We start from the raw sequence: 19,218 nt of genomic DNA, 5'->3' as shown, positions 1-19,218 counted from the left end.
GGAAACTGCCATTTTATGTACTAAGGGCCGCCCCCTGGGATCATAGGATTCACAGTGCACACAAACAAGCCAAGGCACACATACATGTTGGCCCCATCAGCCAATGAATGGGCAGAGTTCTGTCTTTTGCTCCCACACTACTTCCTGTTACAGTTAGAGCTGCATCACTTCCTGCCAGCTGATCTCTGAGGGAGCACACAGCCCATCACTAAATGGCGGCTCAAGGGAAAGGATATAAAAGGGCAATATTTACTGATATATATATTCCAGTTTGGGGAGATTCTTTAATAGGCCACTTAACATAATATAAACTGTCTGTTGGTTACTTATTCATTCTGGGGGGATAGTTCCCCTTTAATTGCATTGAGATAAATTACCCCTAATCCCTTTGGTGGAACTGGGCAGATGATACAATAATTAATCGTTCCATAGACACTTCACATCATTTTATTGCACAGGAATAGTTTTGACCAATTAGATGTTTCTTTCATACTCCTGTCTTTACCATCAGATTTTCTCTCAAGTTCATGTCGGGTCTGAACAATATGATGAAACATTTGGGGAGGAACATGCAGAACACAAGGGCCCAGGTGGAAGTCAGAATGGCAAAGATCTCCATGGCAACAGTATACTTGCCCTGGGCACTGAGAGAGGCTGGGATAAAGTACACCCACACACTGAGGAAAGCCAACATACTGAATGTTATTAGTTTGGCCTCATTGAAGTTGTCTGGGAGCCTCCTGGCCAGGAAAGCTACAGTGAAACTGACAGTGGCTAAAAGTCCAAGATATCCCAGCATGCACCAGAAGGCAAATGGAGAGTTTTCATTGCACTCTACAACAATGATCCCTGGTTTGGCTTCAATATTGTATTGTGGGAAAGGAGGGGAGATAGAGAGCCAGAAAATGCACAAAGTGAGTTGTATGAAGGTGCAGATGGTAATGATCATGTAGGGCACACGGGGAGTTGTCCATTTTTTGAGGCTGCTCCCGGGTTTAGTGGCCATGAAGGCAAAAACAACAATAACAGTTTTGGCCAAAATGCAGGATACACAGAGGGTAAAGACGAGGCCAAATGCCGCCTGGCGCAGAAGGCACTTCTCAGGTTGGGGGTAACCAATGAAAGCCAAAGCACAGAGGAAGCAGAAAGACAGAGATACTAAGAGAATACAACTCACTGAATAGTTATTGGCTCTCACAATCGGGGTGGATTTATAATGAATGAAAAGTCGAAAAATAAAAATTGGGACCATAGAGGAGAGAGTACTGGTAGCTGCCAGGATGATCCCCAGGGGATCCTCATAGGAAAGGAACTCAGTGGGTTTTAAAATGCATCTGTCTCTTGCACTGTTGGGCCACATGTCCCAGGGGCAACTCCAGCACTCAATGGCATCTAGATTGAAAAAATGGAAATATTTATTATTGAGATATTCTTACATTTTGTTTGGAGTATGACCACCAAATAAAGTCAACATACCATCTATATCATAGTTAAAGGGGAACTCTGGCTTCCGAACCAAAATTTGTTAAAGAGCCCCACACAACATAGAAACCCCTAATATCCCTATAACTGTAATCTGTTCCTACAAAAAGTAGGAATAAATACCATTTTAATATGCTGAAATTCAGCTGTAAAAACTCTTTCTGCATCATTTGAAATCCTGGCAGGGGAGGAGGGACTAAAACTCTGATGTTTCAAATTGTAACAACTTCTCCACAGCTTACAGACAGCATGCAGGAACTGCATAACCCACAATGCATTGTACTGTAATGTTCCTTTCCTTATTGACATCACATGTGCAGCAGGGGATTGTGGGATTGGGAGGAGGCAGGCTGAAGGCAGACTGAGGCACCCACTGTTACATTTTATTTGAATCTCAAAGTAGTCAGCCAATCAGCAGGGGAACATGGGGTTTAGGGAACTTTTCCAAACCAAATTATTACATTAAAAAGCATGAAAAGGCTGCATGTTGCTGGAAATTATATTTTGAAAAAGTTGTGTTTGGGTTGAGTTCCCCTTTAATAAATGGTATGTCCTTTATCTCATCAAATTAAACTACTGGGATGGGGGGGTGAGAAGAGGAGAAAATCATGGAATGTTTCAAGCTTTGTGCCAACAAATCCGCCTACTCCTGTAGTATCATTTAATCAGTGGTCCCTTGGCCAACAAGTGGATTAGTCCAATTTGGCCCAGCTGGTGGGTGGCCAAATCAGGAAGAGATCTGCTTGTTCCCGCCCCCCTCACTAAATAACTGGATCTTCATGAGTATGACCCAATTTACTTTGTTTTAGAAATGGCTCAGAATCATGAAAACTTGGAAGCCAGTTGGAGAAGGTTTTGTATCTCTGTGTGGTCTATGTCCCCAGTAGGAGATATTGTTGGTACGATGTTGCCCTCATTAATGTAAATAAAGTGCCCTGAAGGGAAACTATCCCTCCTCCGGGTGATCTACAATGAATAAAAGACCATATTTAGCTTAGAAACTACATTGATATTTTTTTTGGGGGGGGGGGTCACTCACCTGTCTGATTGGTGATCTCCCCTTGGGAACAGGGAACACACTGGAAGCAGCACACTGGTTCCCCTTTCTTTGCTACTTTTTTGAACCCCACTGAGCAGATCTGGCTGCAAACAGAGAGGGGAATCTTAAAAAAAGAAAAAAAAAATCAAATATCAAACTTCAGTCAATGTACCCATAAACAATGGCTTAAAGGAGAACTAAAACAAGTATGGCTAGAAATGTTTTCTATATGTATTTTATATAGAGAACTTATTGCACCAGCCTAAAGGTTCAGCATCTCTTTAACAGTAATGATCCAGGCCTTCAAAGTTGTGCATAGGAGCCCTCCATCTTGGATTTTGTTAGGACTGTCCATTAGGCTGTATATGCTCAGTGTAGGGGTTGTAGAAAAAAACAGCTTTGTATCATGACTTTTGTACTCTATACATACTGTATATTGTCAGTCACTCCCTAAACTCAACTAAATGATAACAGAAAGAAAATGGACGCCTACTAAGCACATATTCGCAGGCACAGATCTTTAACGCTAATAGGTTGTTTTTGCCTTGGGCTGGTACAAAAGCGCAAAACACATTATACAGCATTTCTAACGTAATTTTTTGTTAAGCTTTAGTTCTCCTTTAATTATTCTTAGTGTATCCCACCCTTGGGTGTGCTATAGTATTAACATATAATTCAATTTCACCACTTACTAGTTAGGGTGACAACTAGGAATGCACCGAACCCACCCTGATGGATTCGACCAAATACCGAACCGAATCTGAATCCTAATTAGCATATGCTAATTATGATGCAGAATGGTTAAAAGTTCCCCCTAACATTTAACCCGAATTCTGAATGCTAATTGGCATATGCTAATTTATGCTAATTAGGATTCGGATTTGGTTCAGCCAGGACCTTGGATTCGGCCGAAACCGAACCCTGCCCAAAAAGGCAGAATAAACGAATCCTGGATTCGGTGCATCCCTAGTAACTCCCAACTGTCCCTTGCTTCAGAAATCTCACACACTGGGTCCCTAAGCTCAACCAATTGAATCCCTAAGCTGGTGGTCTTTTATACCGCAGGGTTCTAACCATCTAATTTCCTTGTTGGAGCTTTTGTGCTGCTCATACTATCTATCTGGAGCACATGTAGCCACTTCCTTTTGTATTGGACTGCACCACCACCTACTGGGCATTCCTAGAAATACAGGGGAAGCTTACTTTTAACCTGAGAAGTAAACTGTTTTACACACAGGGAACTTAGGACCCCTTTAGGTGTCCAAACCTAAGGAAAACTGCCTGATTGAAAACACTGAAGTATTGGGTTACTCCATTAATAATCCAAAAAGTGATACTATCTACGGATAAATTGCGCTTACTTACTTCAGCATTGGAAGTTGCCCACCACACTGAGCTTGTGTCAAGGCTAAAGATTTCCCCAGAAGAATTCAACGTGTCGTAGCTTCCCACCTTCACTTGCTTCAGGGTACCGTTTGACTCTGGCTGCAAGTTTATTATATCATAAACAGCCGGTGGGTTTCCATCCTTATGAAAGAAAACTTCTCTTCCATTCCTGAGCTTCACCCGGACGTTCTTAATATAATGCGTTAACTGTACATTTGGGGGGGAAAAAGGTGCTCCTGAACATGCATCTTGCATCTGTTGTACTTACAATATTGCATCAAAGAGCAACTAATGATGGACACAAATATCATATTATAGACAATTAAGGTTTAGTCCTAGTTGTGAATTTTTGGAGAAAATTGTTGAATATGAAACTTCTCTATGACTTAGCTTCCTTTGCGTGTGACATCATTTGGCCTGGTTACAAGCAGGGGAGTGATATGATTGGCTTAGAAGGCAAGAAAGCTTACTGGGAGACCCAGAGAATATATAGGAAAAGAGGAGGACCTGATAGATGTCCTGTTTTAGCACCCAAAAAGAAATGTTTACCCATTATAGATTCGGGGGAATGTGTACTTTTCAAAAATATATGGCTTTCTGGGGTGAGTGTACTTGTTGTACCATTATCCCACATAAAGTATGTAAATGTGTTGATTTTTCAGGAGCTGAAATGACAAATCATATGGGGGTATGTTCCCATTGGGGCCCCTACATGCCACATACTTAGGTAAACCTATACATATTTGGTGTCAAACTGTTCAGTGGACACCTGGCATTCAAATTTAGGGTGTTTTATCTTGGTACCTAACACTATGTGGGAGATAAGATGCTGCAAAGTCGAAGCTGTGAGGGGATTTTTGGAAATGTCATCAAAATTGCTAACTTTAGAAAAGCTTTGTGGCTTGGTACTTTAGAGTAGATAGACATGGGTACCCATTTTAGATTTGGGTGAATGTGTACTTTCCAAAAATATATGACTTTCTGGGGTGAGCGTACTTTTTACTAGCTTTATCCCACATAAATTATGTAAATGTGTTAACTTTGCAGGAGCTGAAATGATGACAGAAATGATTGATCCTATGGGGGCATATTCACATTGGGGCCCCTACATGCCACATACTTGGGTAAACCTATACATATTAGGTATCAAACTGTTCAGTGGACCCCTGGCGTCCAAATTCAGGGTGTTTTATCTTGGTAACTATTGATCAGTGGCAGATAAGATGCTGCAAACTGAAAGCTTTGAGTGGATTTTTGGAAATGTTATCAAAATTGCCAAGTTTGGGAACACTTTACAGCTTGGTACTTTGGAGTGAAAAGACATGGGTACCCATTTTAGATTCGGGGGAATGTGTACTTTCCAAAAATATATGACTTTCTGGGGTGAGCGTACTTTTTACTAGCTTTATCCTACATAAAATTATGTAAATGTGTTGATTTTGCAGAAGCTGAAAAAACAGAAATGATAGATCATATGGGGGTATGTTCACATTGGGGCCCCTACATGCCACATTCTTAGGTAAACCTATACATATTAGGCATCAAACTGTTCAGTGGACATTTATTTGGTTACTTTATAACCTGTAGGAGATAAGATACTAAAGATACTATAGACTGGAAACTTTGAAGCGATTCTTTAAAAATTTCATAAATTTTAATAAAAACCTATAAATTTATGAAAGCATTGCTACTTGATAGTTTGGAGTAGACAGACAGGCTATTCTGGATTCCCCAAAATCTGTTCTTTCCAAAAATGTACAATTTTCTAAGATAAACCTTCTGTTAGTGGAGTTTTTGTCCTTGAAATCTAAAGTATGCAGCTTTCTGGAGCAGTGCTTTGGAAATTTGGTAGTGTACTGCTGGGAGTTTTTGACCTATACAAGTGAAAAATCTCCATAAAACCATATATATTTGGTATTGGCATGTTCAGGAGACATGGGACTTTCCAAATCGGTTGTATATTCGTGCATAAAATAAGTATTGTTTCTATTATGTGTGTTGATATTATGGAAAATTAGATTTTTTTTTCATTTTAGACATTTAGAAGCCTGTATCTTGTTACAGAATTGGAATTACACAAACATTTTACCATATTTTGAAAGCTTAGGTTGTCCTGAAAAAAACAATATATTGTTTTTCTGGGTAAATTAATAGTACCCCTGAGGAAAGGCCCCTAAAGTGAAACAGTGCACAATGTTAAAAAACTGTCTAGCAATACAACTTCCACTTTGATCAAAATGGCTTGCAGGGGTCCCCAACCTTTCTTACTCATGAGCGACAGTCAAATGTAAAAAGACTTGGACAGCAACGCAAGCACCATAAAAGTTCATGGAGGTGCCAAATAAGGGCTATGATTGGCTACTAGGTATCCTCTGGTTTTAAATAACCAGTAATATCATCCTATGATGGTTTTGCTTACTCTTTAACCCTTTCCCTTCCAACCATTTTGAACAAAGTGGAACTTCTACTGCCAGACAGTTTTTGAACATTTTGCACTGTTTCACTTTAGGGGCCTTTCCTTGGGGGGACTTTTAGTTTACCCAGGAAAACTATATATCTTTTTTTTCAGGACAACCTAAGCTTTCAAAATATGGTGGAATTTTTCTGTAATTCCAATTCTGTAACAAGATATAGGCTTCTAAATGTCTAAAAAATGAAAAAAATAATATTTTCCATAATATAAACACATACACCGGAAACAAAAATTATTTTATGCATGAAAATACAACCGATTTGGAATGTCCTAAGTCTCCTGAACGTGCCAATACCAATTATATATAGTTTTATAGAGATTTTTCACTTGCATCGGTCAAAAACTCCCAGCAGTACACTACCAAATTCCCAAAGCACTGCTCCAGAAAGCTGCATACTTTAGATTTCAAGGTCAAAAATTCCACTAACAGAAGGTTTATCCCAGAAAATTATACATTTTTAGAAAGAACAGATTCTGTGGAATCCAGAATAGGTACAACTGTCTGTCTACTCCAAACTACCAAGTCGCAATGCTTTCCTAAAGTTATTGGTTTTTATCAAAATTTGTGAAATTTCTTAAAAATCGCTTCAAAGCTTCCTGTCTATAGTATCTTATCTCCTACAGGTCATAAAGTAACCAAATAAAACACCCTAAATATGAACACCGGGGGTCCACTGAACAGTTTGATGCCCAATATGTATAGGTTTACCCAAGAATGTGGCATGTAGGGGCCCCAATGTGAACATACCCCCATATGATCTATTATTTCTGTCATTCCAGCTTCTGTAAAATCAACACATTTACATCATTTTATGTAGGATAAAGCTACAAAAAGTACACTCACCCCAGAAAGCCATATATTTTTGGAAAGTACACATTGTAGATATTGGTGTTTTAGATTTATGCTATAAACACTTATATTTTAGTTATTATCAAAGAACAAAGATTTAGAACAGGACACAGGCACAGAACAACTGCACTTGTAGGTTGATTTTAGACATAAAGACCAAAGGTCATTCTGTACTTGGGCCTTAGAATGTTTACATAGAACAAGGAATGCATCTGTTGTCTCCTGTCACAAGTATCCCTAGTGCAAGGTTAAGAATGCCACAAATAGTCTCAGAAACACCAACTGCACAAATACCATTTGGGACACTGCGCTGATGTAGATTTCTTTTACCAGAGAGATACCTTTTTGGGCTATTGTGCTGAGACAGTGAGACACTTAATCCTTTCCTAAAGATGGACAGAGAGACACAGTTATGCTAAAACAAGGCTAATGATTGGCTGCCATGGGATCAGCCCCAAGTAGGAAGAAATGGTTAAATGTCAACATTTTTGTACTTGAATTTGTTCCCTCACGTCCTCACGAGCTTTCAGGATGTATGAGCTATTATTTAATACTCTGTATTGTAATACTCTGTATTAATGTATACCTCTAATAAAGCTGTCTGGTTAATATCCTTTGTGAATCTGAATGATTCAGGTCAGGCCCAGGGGGAACTTCGGGGCCAGGCTCGATTTGAGTAAGTATTTATTTAAATCCAAGAGCGACTTACTCACTGTGGGCGAGAATCATATATCCCTAGTGGAGGATCATTGGAGTATATAGATACGAGCAAATTATAGATACTACGAGACATTTATATATAAGTATGACATTTATATATATAACTCTGACACACATTCCCCCGAATCTAAAATGGATACCCATGTCTTTCTACTCCAAAGTACCAAGCCGCAAAGCTTTCGTAAAGTTGGCATTTTTTATAACATTTCCAAAAATCCTCTCAAAGCTTCCACTTTGCAGCATCTTATCTCCCATGTATCATTAGGTACCAAGATAAAACACCCATGAATTTGAATGCCAGGGGTCCACTGAACAGTATGATGCCCAATATGTATAGGTTTACCTAAGTATGTGGCATGTAGGGGCCCCAATGTGAACATACCCCATATGAACTGTCATTTCTGTCATTTCAGCTTCTGCAAAATCAACACATTTACATCATTTTGTGTGGGATAACGCTACAAAAAAGTATGCTTACTCCAGAAAGCCATATATTTTTGGAAAGAACACATTCCACTGAATCTAAAATGGGTACCCATGTCTTTCTACTCCAAAGTACCAAGCCACAAAGCATTTCTAAAGTTAGCAATTTTGATGACATTTCCAAAAATCCCCTCAAAGCTTCCACTTTGCAGTATCTTATCTCCCACATAGCATTAGGTACCAGGATACAACACCCTAAATATGAATGCCAGGGGTCCACTGAACAGTTTGATGCCCAATATGTATAGGTTTACCTAAGTATGTGGCATGTAGGGGCCCCAATATGAACATACCCCCATATGATCCGTCATTTCTGTCATTTCAGCTTCTGCAAAATCAACACATTTACATCATTTTATGTAGGATAAAGTTAGTAAAAAGTACGCTCACCCCAGAAAATCATATATTTTTGGAAAGTACACATTTCTCGAAATCTAACATGGGTAACCATGTCTTTCTACTCCAAAGTACCAAGCCGCAAAGGTTTGCTGATTTTTTCCAAAAACCACACAAACCTCCAATATGCATCATCTTATTTTCTATAGGTCATTATGTACCAAGATAAAAAACCCAAAATATGAACCCCAGAGGTTTACTGAACAGTTTGATGCCCACAGTACATAGATTTATCAAAGCACATGGCACTTAGAAACCCCAAAATATACCTTGTGCACACTAATTTCATGGCTTACCTTTACCTAATTCATAAACACATGGCAGTTAGAGATGTAGCGAACTGTTCGCCGGCAAACTAATTCGCACGAAAATCGGGTGTTCGCAAGTTCGCAAGTTCGCGAACTTTTAGCAATGTTCGCAATTTTGGGTTCGCCTTAGCTGGAGCCAAATTTTGACCTCTCACCCCAGAGCCAGCAGATACATGGCAGCCAATCAGGCAGCTCTCCTTCCTGGACCACCCCCGGACCACTCCCTTCCATATATGAACCGAAGCCCAGCAGCCATTTTACATTCTGCCTGTGTGTGTTTGATGAGTTAGCATAGGGAGAGAGCTGTGCAGAGGTTTGAGGGACAGTTTAGGTAGCTTTGCTGACTAGTAATCTACTTTCTACTGCTCTGTATCTAGCTGCTGGGGACAGCTGTCCTGCTGATCTCATCTGTAACCCAATAGTCCTTGTAAAAGCAGTTTATTATTATTATTATTATTTATTACAGTTTATTAAGTTTAGAAATGTAGTGTGATTTCTGCCCTTTACAGCACAAAACGCAACGCTGTGTCAACAACGTATTTTTCAGAGAAATTTTTGCCCTTGATCCCCCTCCTGCATGTCACTGTCCAGGTCAGGGCAACCTTTAAACAACTTTAAAATCAGTTTTCTGGCCAGAAATGGCTTTTCTATGTTTTAAAGTTCGCCTTCTCATTGAAGTCTATGGGGTTCGCAAAGTTCACACTTTTTGGCAGAAATTCGCGAACGGGTTCGCGAACTTTTTTTGTGAGGTTCGCTACATCTCTAATGGCAGTTTTATGTGGGATAGAAACTGCAGAAATGTAGGGTAACCCCTGAGAACCACATATTTTTGGAAAGTACACGTTCAGACAAATCCAACATGGGTAAAGAGTCCTTTCTACACCAAAGTACCAATCTGCAAAGTTTTCCTAAATTTAGTGGTTTCTATGACATTTTTAGAAAATCGCCTAAAAATGTTGCAATTTGCTGCATTTATCTCACACAATTTCTTGCATACAAAGGAAAATCACCCCAAATAGGAACACCAGAGGCCTACTGAACAGTTTGATGGCCTATATGCATAGATTTAACAAACTATGTGGGGTACAGGGGCACCCAAATGAAAATAGTGCATATGAATTTTCACAAATGACGCTCCGGCTCATGCAGTTTTTGCACCCGGTATGTGTATTATGTGCAATAAGACCCCCTAACAGTACAGAGACCCTAGAAAACCATACATTTTCCGAAAGTACACATTCTGATAAAACAAAAATGGGTAAATATATCTTTCTACTGCAAACTACCAAACTACAAAGCTATGCTAACAGAATGGTTTTTGTGACATTTCTGAAAATCGGCACAAAGCTTGCATTTTGCCCCATTATGTACCCCCACATTTCATAACGTACCAACATAAAACACTCTAAATATGAATGCCAGGGGTCTACTGAACAGTCTGATCCCCAATATGCAAAGATTTACCAAACTACATGGGGTACAGAGGAAGCCAAATTGAAATACAGCAGACAAAATGTCCATGTGCAAGACAAGTAACAAAGAACAATATGAAATCCAATAAAATTGCTAAAATCCAAAAAAATAAAAACTAAAATCAATGGGTTTTTTTCCTAGTGATATCTGCAGTCAGAATAACAGTTTGAGTATTCTGGCTTGGGCAAATTAGTTTTACAGACAAGGTCAAGCGAACAACAACTATGAATAACTGAAAATGCAATAAAATGGCTAAAAATGCAATAAAATCACAGAAAATGTAATAAAAACACCAAAATAATACACAAAAGGTATTGCACAGTGTGGTTAGCGAATACACTATACGCAATGGCAATAAAACATTTTTTCAGGCAAGAATAAAAACGATGCAATAAAAAAAAATTACAAAATTAGATGTGTGTGTACTCATGGCAAAATGTGTTTTATGTGCATGTGTGTGTGTGTGTGCTGTGAAACCCCCCCCAAAAATGTAAGTATAAGTGTGTATTAGTGTAATATGTGTGTATATGTGCGTGTATGTGTGTGTATGTGTGTTTGTGTGTGTTTGTGGCACCTACCCCATGTCAAGATGCTGGAGATCGCTGGTGGGAGACAACAGACCCAGGGACTGCAGCAGCTGCGTTGAAGAATCCTAAGTGGGCGGCACAGGAAGTGAGGGGAGCAGAGGGGGGGAGTGCAGGAAGAAGGAAGAGAGCTAGTGTTTCCTATGGGGCCCCTGGGTGATCACACCCCAGGGGCCACCAGTTACCCCCCTCTGCTCCTTGTCTAGGGGGTTCTTTATCCTGTGATCATTCTCTGCACTCGGATAAAGCGCCGAGCGCAGAAAATGAGCGCAGGATAAAGAAAACGTAGCTCCTACGTGCGTGGCACCTAACGCCTTTTTATGCCAGCACGTAGGAGCTACGTGCTCGGCGTTTAAAGGGTTAAAGCAGTGATCCCCAACCAGTGGCTCAGGGGCAATATGTTGCTCCCCAACCCCTTGGATGTTGCTCTCAGTGCCCCCAAACCAGGGAGTTATTTTTGAATTCCTGACTTGGTGGCACGTTTTGGTTTTCCTTTTCAATCAGAATGTGCATAACTTTCAAAATTTTTAGCAACGAAAAATGAAATTGTCTGTACTTTTACCTGCCATGGTCCAAAGTTTGTTAAATCAGAACATTTTGCTCCAGGCAATGCACCATCCAAAGATTGACAGCGACTGAGGTCATCCAGAGCTTTTGCGGTCACATATACTGAAGTATAGAAATTGTAGGAGGATCTTAAAGTGGACACATCATTATAGCCATTTTGGACATGTTCTAGATTCTCATCTCCCGTGCATGTTTTTTTAGTTTTGCTCAGATTTAGCGTTTGGTTTTCAGGTTGAGAAAACGAGCAATTAAAAGCTTCTTCCCAGAACATTTTAGACCAAGTGGTCCCAGGGGTGTTGTAGGGATTAACAGAGTTGAGATATTCTTGAAACCCTGGGATGTTTGAGCTTTGTATTGCAAAGCCAATAGTTCCAGACAGTATTTTAGAGAAGTTGTTCAAAATATCTGATACAGACCAACCTTCACTGGCGACAAATTGTTTCCCGGTGACATTCTGGTTGACCATCTCATCCAGAAGAGGAAACAAGAAGACATCGACAGAAAAGACAATGATCACATTAGCAGTTGATTCTTTTATCATTTGTACAATGTCCGGCATGTTTTTGTTGTCCTGGTTGGTTGCAATATATACTGTGTAGGCAACACATGCTCCTCCCTTTGTTATCTCATCTTTCATTATCTTTAATCCCTCAAAACCATAGTCATCGTTAGAGGCTACGAGCCCAACCCACGTCCATTTAAAATGTAAAACCATTTGGGCCAGCCCCCTGGACTGAAACTCATCGCTTGGGACAGTTCTAAAGAAGGAAGGGAACTGTGTCCTGTCACTCAATAGAGAGCTGGTTGAGAAGCAACTAATCTGTAGATAGAAACATTGACATACATTTTTCCACCATATTACATTTCTACTCCTCTGCCTCCATATGTTCCTGGAAGTCTCCCCTGTTCCTTTCAGAGCCATCACCTTTCCATACTACTAATTTTCAATGTTCTGCCATGCCGTACAATTATCACTAGTGATGAGCGAACCTGTTCCATTTCGCTTTGCCGAAAAATTTGCGAATCTTTCAAAAGATCCGGGAAACAGCGAAAATGTTGTGTGCAAAAAAATTGTCGCCCGCGGCTATTCTTTTGTCGCTCGCGGCTATTCTTTTGTCGCTCACGGCTATTATTTTGTTGCACAGCTATTCTTTTGTCGCCTGTGGCTATTCTTTTGTCTCCCGCGGCTATTCTTTTGTCGCCCGCGGCTATTATTTTTGTCGCCTGCGGCTATTATTTTGTTGCATGGCTATTCCTTTTTCACCTGCAGCTACTCTTTTGTCGCCCGCGGCTATTATTTTTTCCCACGGCTATTCTTTTGTCGCCCCCGAGCTATGATTTTGTCGCGTGGCTATTCTTTTGACTCCCGCGACAATTTTTGGATGCACGGCGAATTTTTCTGCGCAAATTTTTTCATCCGTTTCGCGAAACAATCTGCCAATGGCGAAACGTGGAAATTCGCCATGAATCCATGCCTGGCGAAACATTTTGCCCATCACTAATTATCACACTTGCTGCTCCTTACATCTACAATTTAACTCCATAACTTCTTAAGAAACACTTTACTTAGCCAACCACCCTGCCTAATCACTCCCACCAGCTTTCTTCCATATGCATCTTCTAGCAATTCCTACCTGTGGAAATCTGTATAGTCCCAAGATATGTGCCATTAACATGGAAAAGGAGGATTTTGAGTGCCCAATGATAGCAGACAGTGGAGGACTTTCCCGGCAGCAGTAATTTGGTATCTCCTGGCTCAGGCCGGTCAGCATCCAGAGAGTCCCTTGCAACTCATTTCGCATTGTTGCACAAGAGTCATAAGCATAGAAACCTAGGGTAGCGTTTGGGAGAATTTCGGAACTCCTGTTGATCTCTTCCACTGCATACCTCAAGGCTTGCAACTGCTGGTAGAACTGAAGTAGGAACCTTGACAGTAAAAAGAGTAGAAAATATCACATAAATTAAGACACAGGCTATTTCCAAAACCCCACATCCAGTGGCTTCTTCTTCATAAGCACTAAATAATTGTAACTATGGGCAGTGGTCTTGGGTGGTTCCTACTAAGAGCATCAAAGTAAGTTTATTTACATTGCTCACTCCATCTGCTTATTTTTATCACTACTAAATATAGATGGGGTAAATGTTACAGTGTAAGCAATGTCACAGCAGTGTAATAGTGATCTCTCAGTGATCCCCAACCAGTGGCTCAGGGGCAACATGTTGCTCCCCAACCCCTTGGATGTTGCTCTCAGTGCCCCCAAACCAGGTAGTTATTTTTGAATTCCTGACTTGGGGGAAAGTTTTGGTTGAATAAAAACAAGATTTCCTACCAAATAAAGCCCCTGTAAGCTGATAGGGTGCATAGAGGCCCCTAATAGCCAATCACAGCTCTTATTTAGCATCTCCATGAACTTTTTAGATGCTTGTGTTGCTCTCCAAGTCTTTTTACATTTGAATGTGGTTCACGAGTAAGAAAAATTGGGGACCCCTGGTCTAAATAAAGGAATACAGTGGGCAAAGAGAGTCCTCCAAGCAAAATGGCTTGAGTTGAAGCAAAAGAACAGAGAATATTAAGGCATTACAAGCATGTAGTAACGGTGCACTTTAGTATAATTGAGGAAATGACTTACGTGGTACAAATGTCTGATGTTGGTTTCTCCTGAAACTCCACCTTTCTGTACAAAGTGTCAGTATGTATAGGAATCACTGCACCTATTAAAATATCTCCAGGAACCAGAATCCCTTGTGGCCCCAAGTTACCATCAGAACAGAAGACAGGAAAGTGGTATGTCAGGATTAGCTGCCAAAAAGTTCTGTATAAAGAGGCTGTCACCCTGTAACGACAAGTCACTATATATACATTGCTATTTATATTGCATTGTAGCCCCCCTCCCTGGCCCCTCCCCTACCTTTATTTTAAACAGAGGAGGGGGGCAGGGGAGGAGGGACTGGTCACTTCAGGCTCCATCAAAAAATTTCTTTGCCCAACGGGACCCAACGTGTAACCAAAGTTACGCCACTGGTTTACTATTAGTTGTGTTTTGGGCTGGCACAGAATGTTCAGTATATAAAATCCAACACTTAGGGGCCCATTTACTAAAAATTGCTAGATAATTTGATATTTTTCTAACTTTTTTCTAACTTATAGAACATTTCGGAATGTGAAACGTTTGTTAAAATTCCATGAGTTTTCCCTGGTTTTCATTAAAATTCCACAAAAAAATTGTACTTTGTGCAAAGAAAACGAACATTTTGGAATTCGCTACACTTTCCTCGGGGCTATCTTTTCGCCAGGTTTGATCTGTCGACCACCATTGAGTCCTATGGAAGGATTCCAAAGCCAGAAAGGTTTTTGTGGCTTAACAAACTTTTCGGCACAAAAAAATCATTACTTTCGGAACGCAATTACGAAGTTTTCATACGCCCATAAAAGCATTTTCGTTACATTTTAGAACATCAGAAATGATCACGGTTACTCTGAATTTTTACCATATCGTGTTTTGAGCCCCCAAAGATCTGGATTTTAGTGAATGTGCCCCTTAGAGATCCATTTATCAACATTCTCATTTTTGTGGTTCTACAATTTGTTGAAACCACAAAAAGACTAATTTTCTTTAAAACCGCCAATGCCAAAGGGATTTATTAAACCAGTCTTTCTAAAAAAGAAAAAGAATAAAAGAAAAAAAAACGCAAAAGAAATCAAAACCTCTAAAACCGTGAAGCAAAAAAAAATGAGTCAATTGAAAAAGACAAATCTGCCGCTGACTTCTAAACGATCTCGACCACTTTTAGATTTAGGCGTATTTTCACTTTTGGATTTGTCACAGTTTTGACGTGTTTTTTCCCCCGAAAATAACTTATTGTGAAATTGAATTGTGACCTTTAGTTAATGGGCCCCCTAACGAGCTGTAACATTGGTGTGTCCCAGAATGCCCATACCCGTGATAATCCAGACTCAAATGCAACTTGGCTCAACATCTGCACCTATATAACAGCACAAGAAAGTATTGAGAAGAGGAAAATAATGCTGGAATTCTAGAATCCAAGCCAGATAGTGCCAGTTCATGCACTTTGCACCTTCCTGGACACCTTCTACCCCCCCATTCCTCTCTGATATTCCTGCTCTGCACCTCATTAGTTCTACTAATCACTCCCTCATGTTCCCATCCAGATCCTTCTCATGCAGAATAACAAATAATAAGAAAATAGATTAAGAAAGAGAACCTAAGTTATATCCCAGTATACAATTAGTCAACAAGCTGATGAAGCACCCAATGGTGCGAAACACGTTAGGAGAGTGGGCACCATGAGGCCCTGGGATGTACCTTTCCACTGTTTGGTATAGTATGCTTTTCAAATTGTTTGTTTAAATTTTGAGCCAATAAATAGTTGTTTATTTCACTGAATAACTTGTTGACTACTGTATATACTCGAGTATAAGCCGAGTTTTTTAGCACTGAAAACGTGCTGAAAAAGGAACCCTCGGCTTATACTCGAGTAATCCAGCATTCGTCTCGCATCCCCCCCCCGTGCACAAGCACATACGTCTCGCATCCCCCCCCCCCGTGCATATACACGGACACATATGTGCACGTACGGGAATTCACACATGCGGTGTGGTGGATGCCGGATTCACTGCATGATGTGTGTGCGCCGGATGCGCTGCTGCTATTGACTCGGGGCCTCCTTCTACTTGGGTAATTACGACCGCGCTGTGGTGGATTCCGGATGCGCTGCCGGATGTGCGGTGCCGATGCGCTGCTGCTACTGCTAGTGCGCACGTACGGGAACTGATTCGCTGCCTGATGTCAGTGTGCGGGTGCCGGATGTGCTGCTGCTATTGCCTGGCTTGGGGGCTCTGTCTAACTAACTGACAAAACACAAACCTTCACACAGCCACAATCTCATGTTCATATTGTCACAAGCGAGTACTGCATATGGCTTATGTCACAAAACCGTATTTGCGAGGGAAATTTACTTATTGTTTGGTCAATGCAGGGCCACCCTTTGCCAGAGCATGTTGCACCCTGTGCACCAGCAACAAACAGCAAACTGATGTTTGTTGCTGGTGTATAAGGGTATATATACGGTATCCTTCAGTTTATTCTTATCAGTTCTCAAGCAATATCGTGTTACCAGTGACTTTTGAGTATATGGTAACAACTGGGTCATCTCCATTTAAGTGTGGACTTTGTTAAAACTCAGGTATATAGGCAGCAGCAATAGGTTAATGTCAATATGCTTTCTGCTGAGAATGGGGGGATCTATGTCAGTTCTATTATCAGTTCTCAAGCAATATCGTGTAACAAGATTATCCTGCTGTACTTCTTGTGCTTCGTGTGCTGGCTTGCTCGCACCAGCCCTACTGGTGACACCCTATAGGCTTATACTCGAGTCAATAGGTTTTTCCAGTTTTCTTAGGTAAAATGAGGTACCTCGGCTTATATTCGGATCGGCTTATACTCGAGTATATACGGTAATTGTAGAATGATGGTTAAGCCTGAAAAAAATCATTAAGTTGATTTTTCCCTCCTGTAATGTAACAAAATCAAACTGTTCATGGGCACAAAAAGACAAAATTGCATTTTTTGACTAGAGAGGAGGAAAATCACCATTATTATAAATCTTAATTTTTTCCTTTATTTCCATAATTATTATTTCCTATAGATTGTTATTGGCAGATATATCTTGGGGTTATCTTTGACCAGTCCCTCTCCTTCTCTAACCATATTAATAACACTGCCAAAACCTGCCGCTTTTTCCTCCGCAATATTGCCAAGATACGCCCCTTTCTTTCACAAGCGATAGCTAAAACACTAATCCATGCCCTTATCCTTTCCCGCTTAGATTACCGCAATCTCCTGTTAACCGGCCTCCCAGACTCCCACCTCTCTCCCCTGCAATCAATTTTAAACTCTGCTGCCAGGATCCTCCTGCTCTCTCCGAAAAGGGGACCTGCTCAGCCTCATTTAATCTCTCTAGCATGGCTGCCTGTCAAGCAAAGGATAGCTTACAAAATCCTTCTGCTGACATTCAAAGCCCTTCACTCCTCTGCTCCTCACTACATTTCTTCACTGGTCTCCCTACATGTTCCTGGTCGTCTCCTCCGCTCCTCTCAGAGCCTCCGTCTCTTTACACCATCCACACCCACTGCGCTCTCTCGTCTTAACCCTTTCTATCTCGCTGCTCCTTACCTCTGGAACTCTATCCCTGAATCCCTCCGTAGGGAAAACTCACCCACTCTCTTTAAGAAAAAACTCAGCTGTTACCTTCTGGAGCACTAAAACATTATTTTGCCCAGTCCTGCGCTTAGGGCCAATGCCCATACCTGATGCCCTCTTACCTTCCAGTTTGTGCCTGTATGTTACCCAACAGCTTAGATTGTAAGCTCTATGGGGCAGGGACCTCCTTCCTACTGTGTCTCATACCACACGGCACTTATATATATATATACATATACGTATTTATTGTATTTATTTATTATATCACTTGTCCTCCCTGTGTGTAATTTTGTATTCTGTAAGACTTTACAGCGCTGTGTACCCTTGTGGCGCTTTATAAATAAAGTTATACATACATACATACATATACACTGTAGATTGCATTTTTGATCAAATACAGGTACAGAATAAGCATCAGTGTCCTTCTTGTTCTTCCCCTATCCCCATACACACACAGCTTTCTCTTCATTTCCCTCCGGCCTTCCTACAGCCATGGGGGGGGGGATACATTCCCTGCCAATACACAGACATTACTTGTTCCTTACCTCATTCTGTCTGGGTCCGTGCTCTGTCTCTTGCTAAGCATTTATACCATTTATATTCCAGTAAATATACACAGAGGCCCAGCCCTGGGCAGGCTCAGGCACTAATTGCATAACTGCACTAATTAGATGGCCCTTCATTATTTGTTAAGTACAGTGGATATTTATGGCAATATGAAAATGATCCCATGGAAATACAAGTAGTATAAACTCACCAGTTGAACCATTGGGCTTGGGTGCCTTGTCCCAAACCTACAGCCAATGAGGAGTTGATAGACCATATCACCAAACTGGACAAGGACTCAAAAAAAAAAATCCAAATGAAGACTAAACCCTAAACAATGTAGGTCTCTATATAAATATACTGCATAAACAGCTCATATGTAAATCCCTGCTTCATCTAAATAAACCATTTTCATATAAATATACTTTTTTAGCAGTATGTGCCATTGGGTAATCCTAAATAGGAAACTGCCATTTTAAGTACTAAGGGCCGCCCCCTGGGATCATAGGAGTCACAGTGCACACAAACAAGCCAAGGCACACATACACGCTAGGCCCCATCAGCCAATGAATGGGTAGAGTTCTGCCTTTTGCTCCCACACTACTTCCTGTTTCAGTTAGAGCTGCGTCACTTCCTGTCAGCTGATCTCTGAGGGAGCACACAGCCCCTCACAAAATGGCGGCTCAAGGG

General features: G+C 40.7%; 1 protein-coding gene across 1 annotated transcript; it reads right to left on the bottom strand.

Annotated features, from left to right (window-relative positions):
* Positions 1-451: 451 nt before the first annotated feature.
* On the bottom strand, positions 452-18,532 carry LOC100494461 (extracellular calcium-sensing receptor). The gene is made up of 6 exons (XM_018092573.2): positions 18,528-18,532; positions 13,396-13,687; positions 11,757-12,581; positions 3,887-4,114; positions 2,522-2,645; positions 452-1,392 (listed from the first exon to the last, which is right to left on the bottom strand). Exons 1-6 carry the CDS (start codon positions 18,530-18,532, stop codon positions 488-490), a joined length of 2,379 nt encoding a protein of 792 aa, XP_017948062.2. The 3' UTR covers positions 452-487.
* Positions 18,533-19,218: the final 686 nt, after the last annotated feature.

Source organism: Xenopus tropicalis, chromosome 3 (genome assembly GCF_000004195.4).
Source record: "Xenopus tropicalis strain Nigerian chromosome 3, UCB_Xtro_10.0, whole genome shotgun sequence".
NCBI lineage: Eukaryota > Metazoa > Chordata > Amphibia > Anura > Pipidae > Xenopus > Xenopus tropicalis.
The sequence above is the reverse complement of the archived record's forward strand: the minus strand, read 5'-3'. Positions and strand labels throughout refer to the sequence as shown.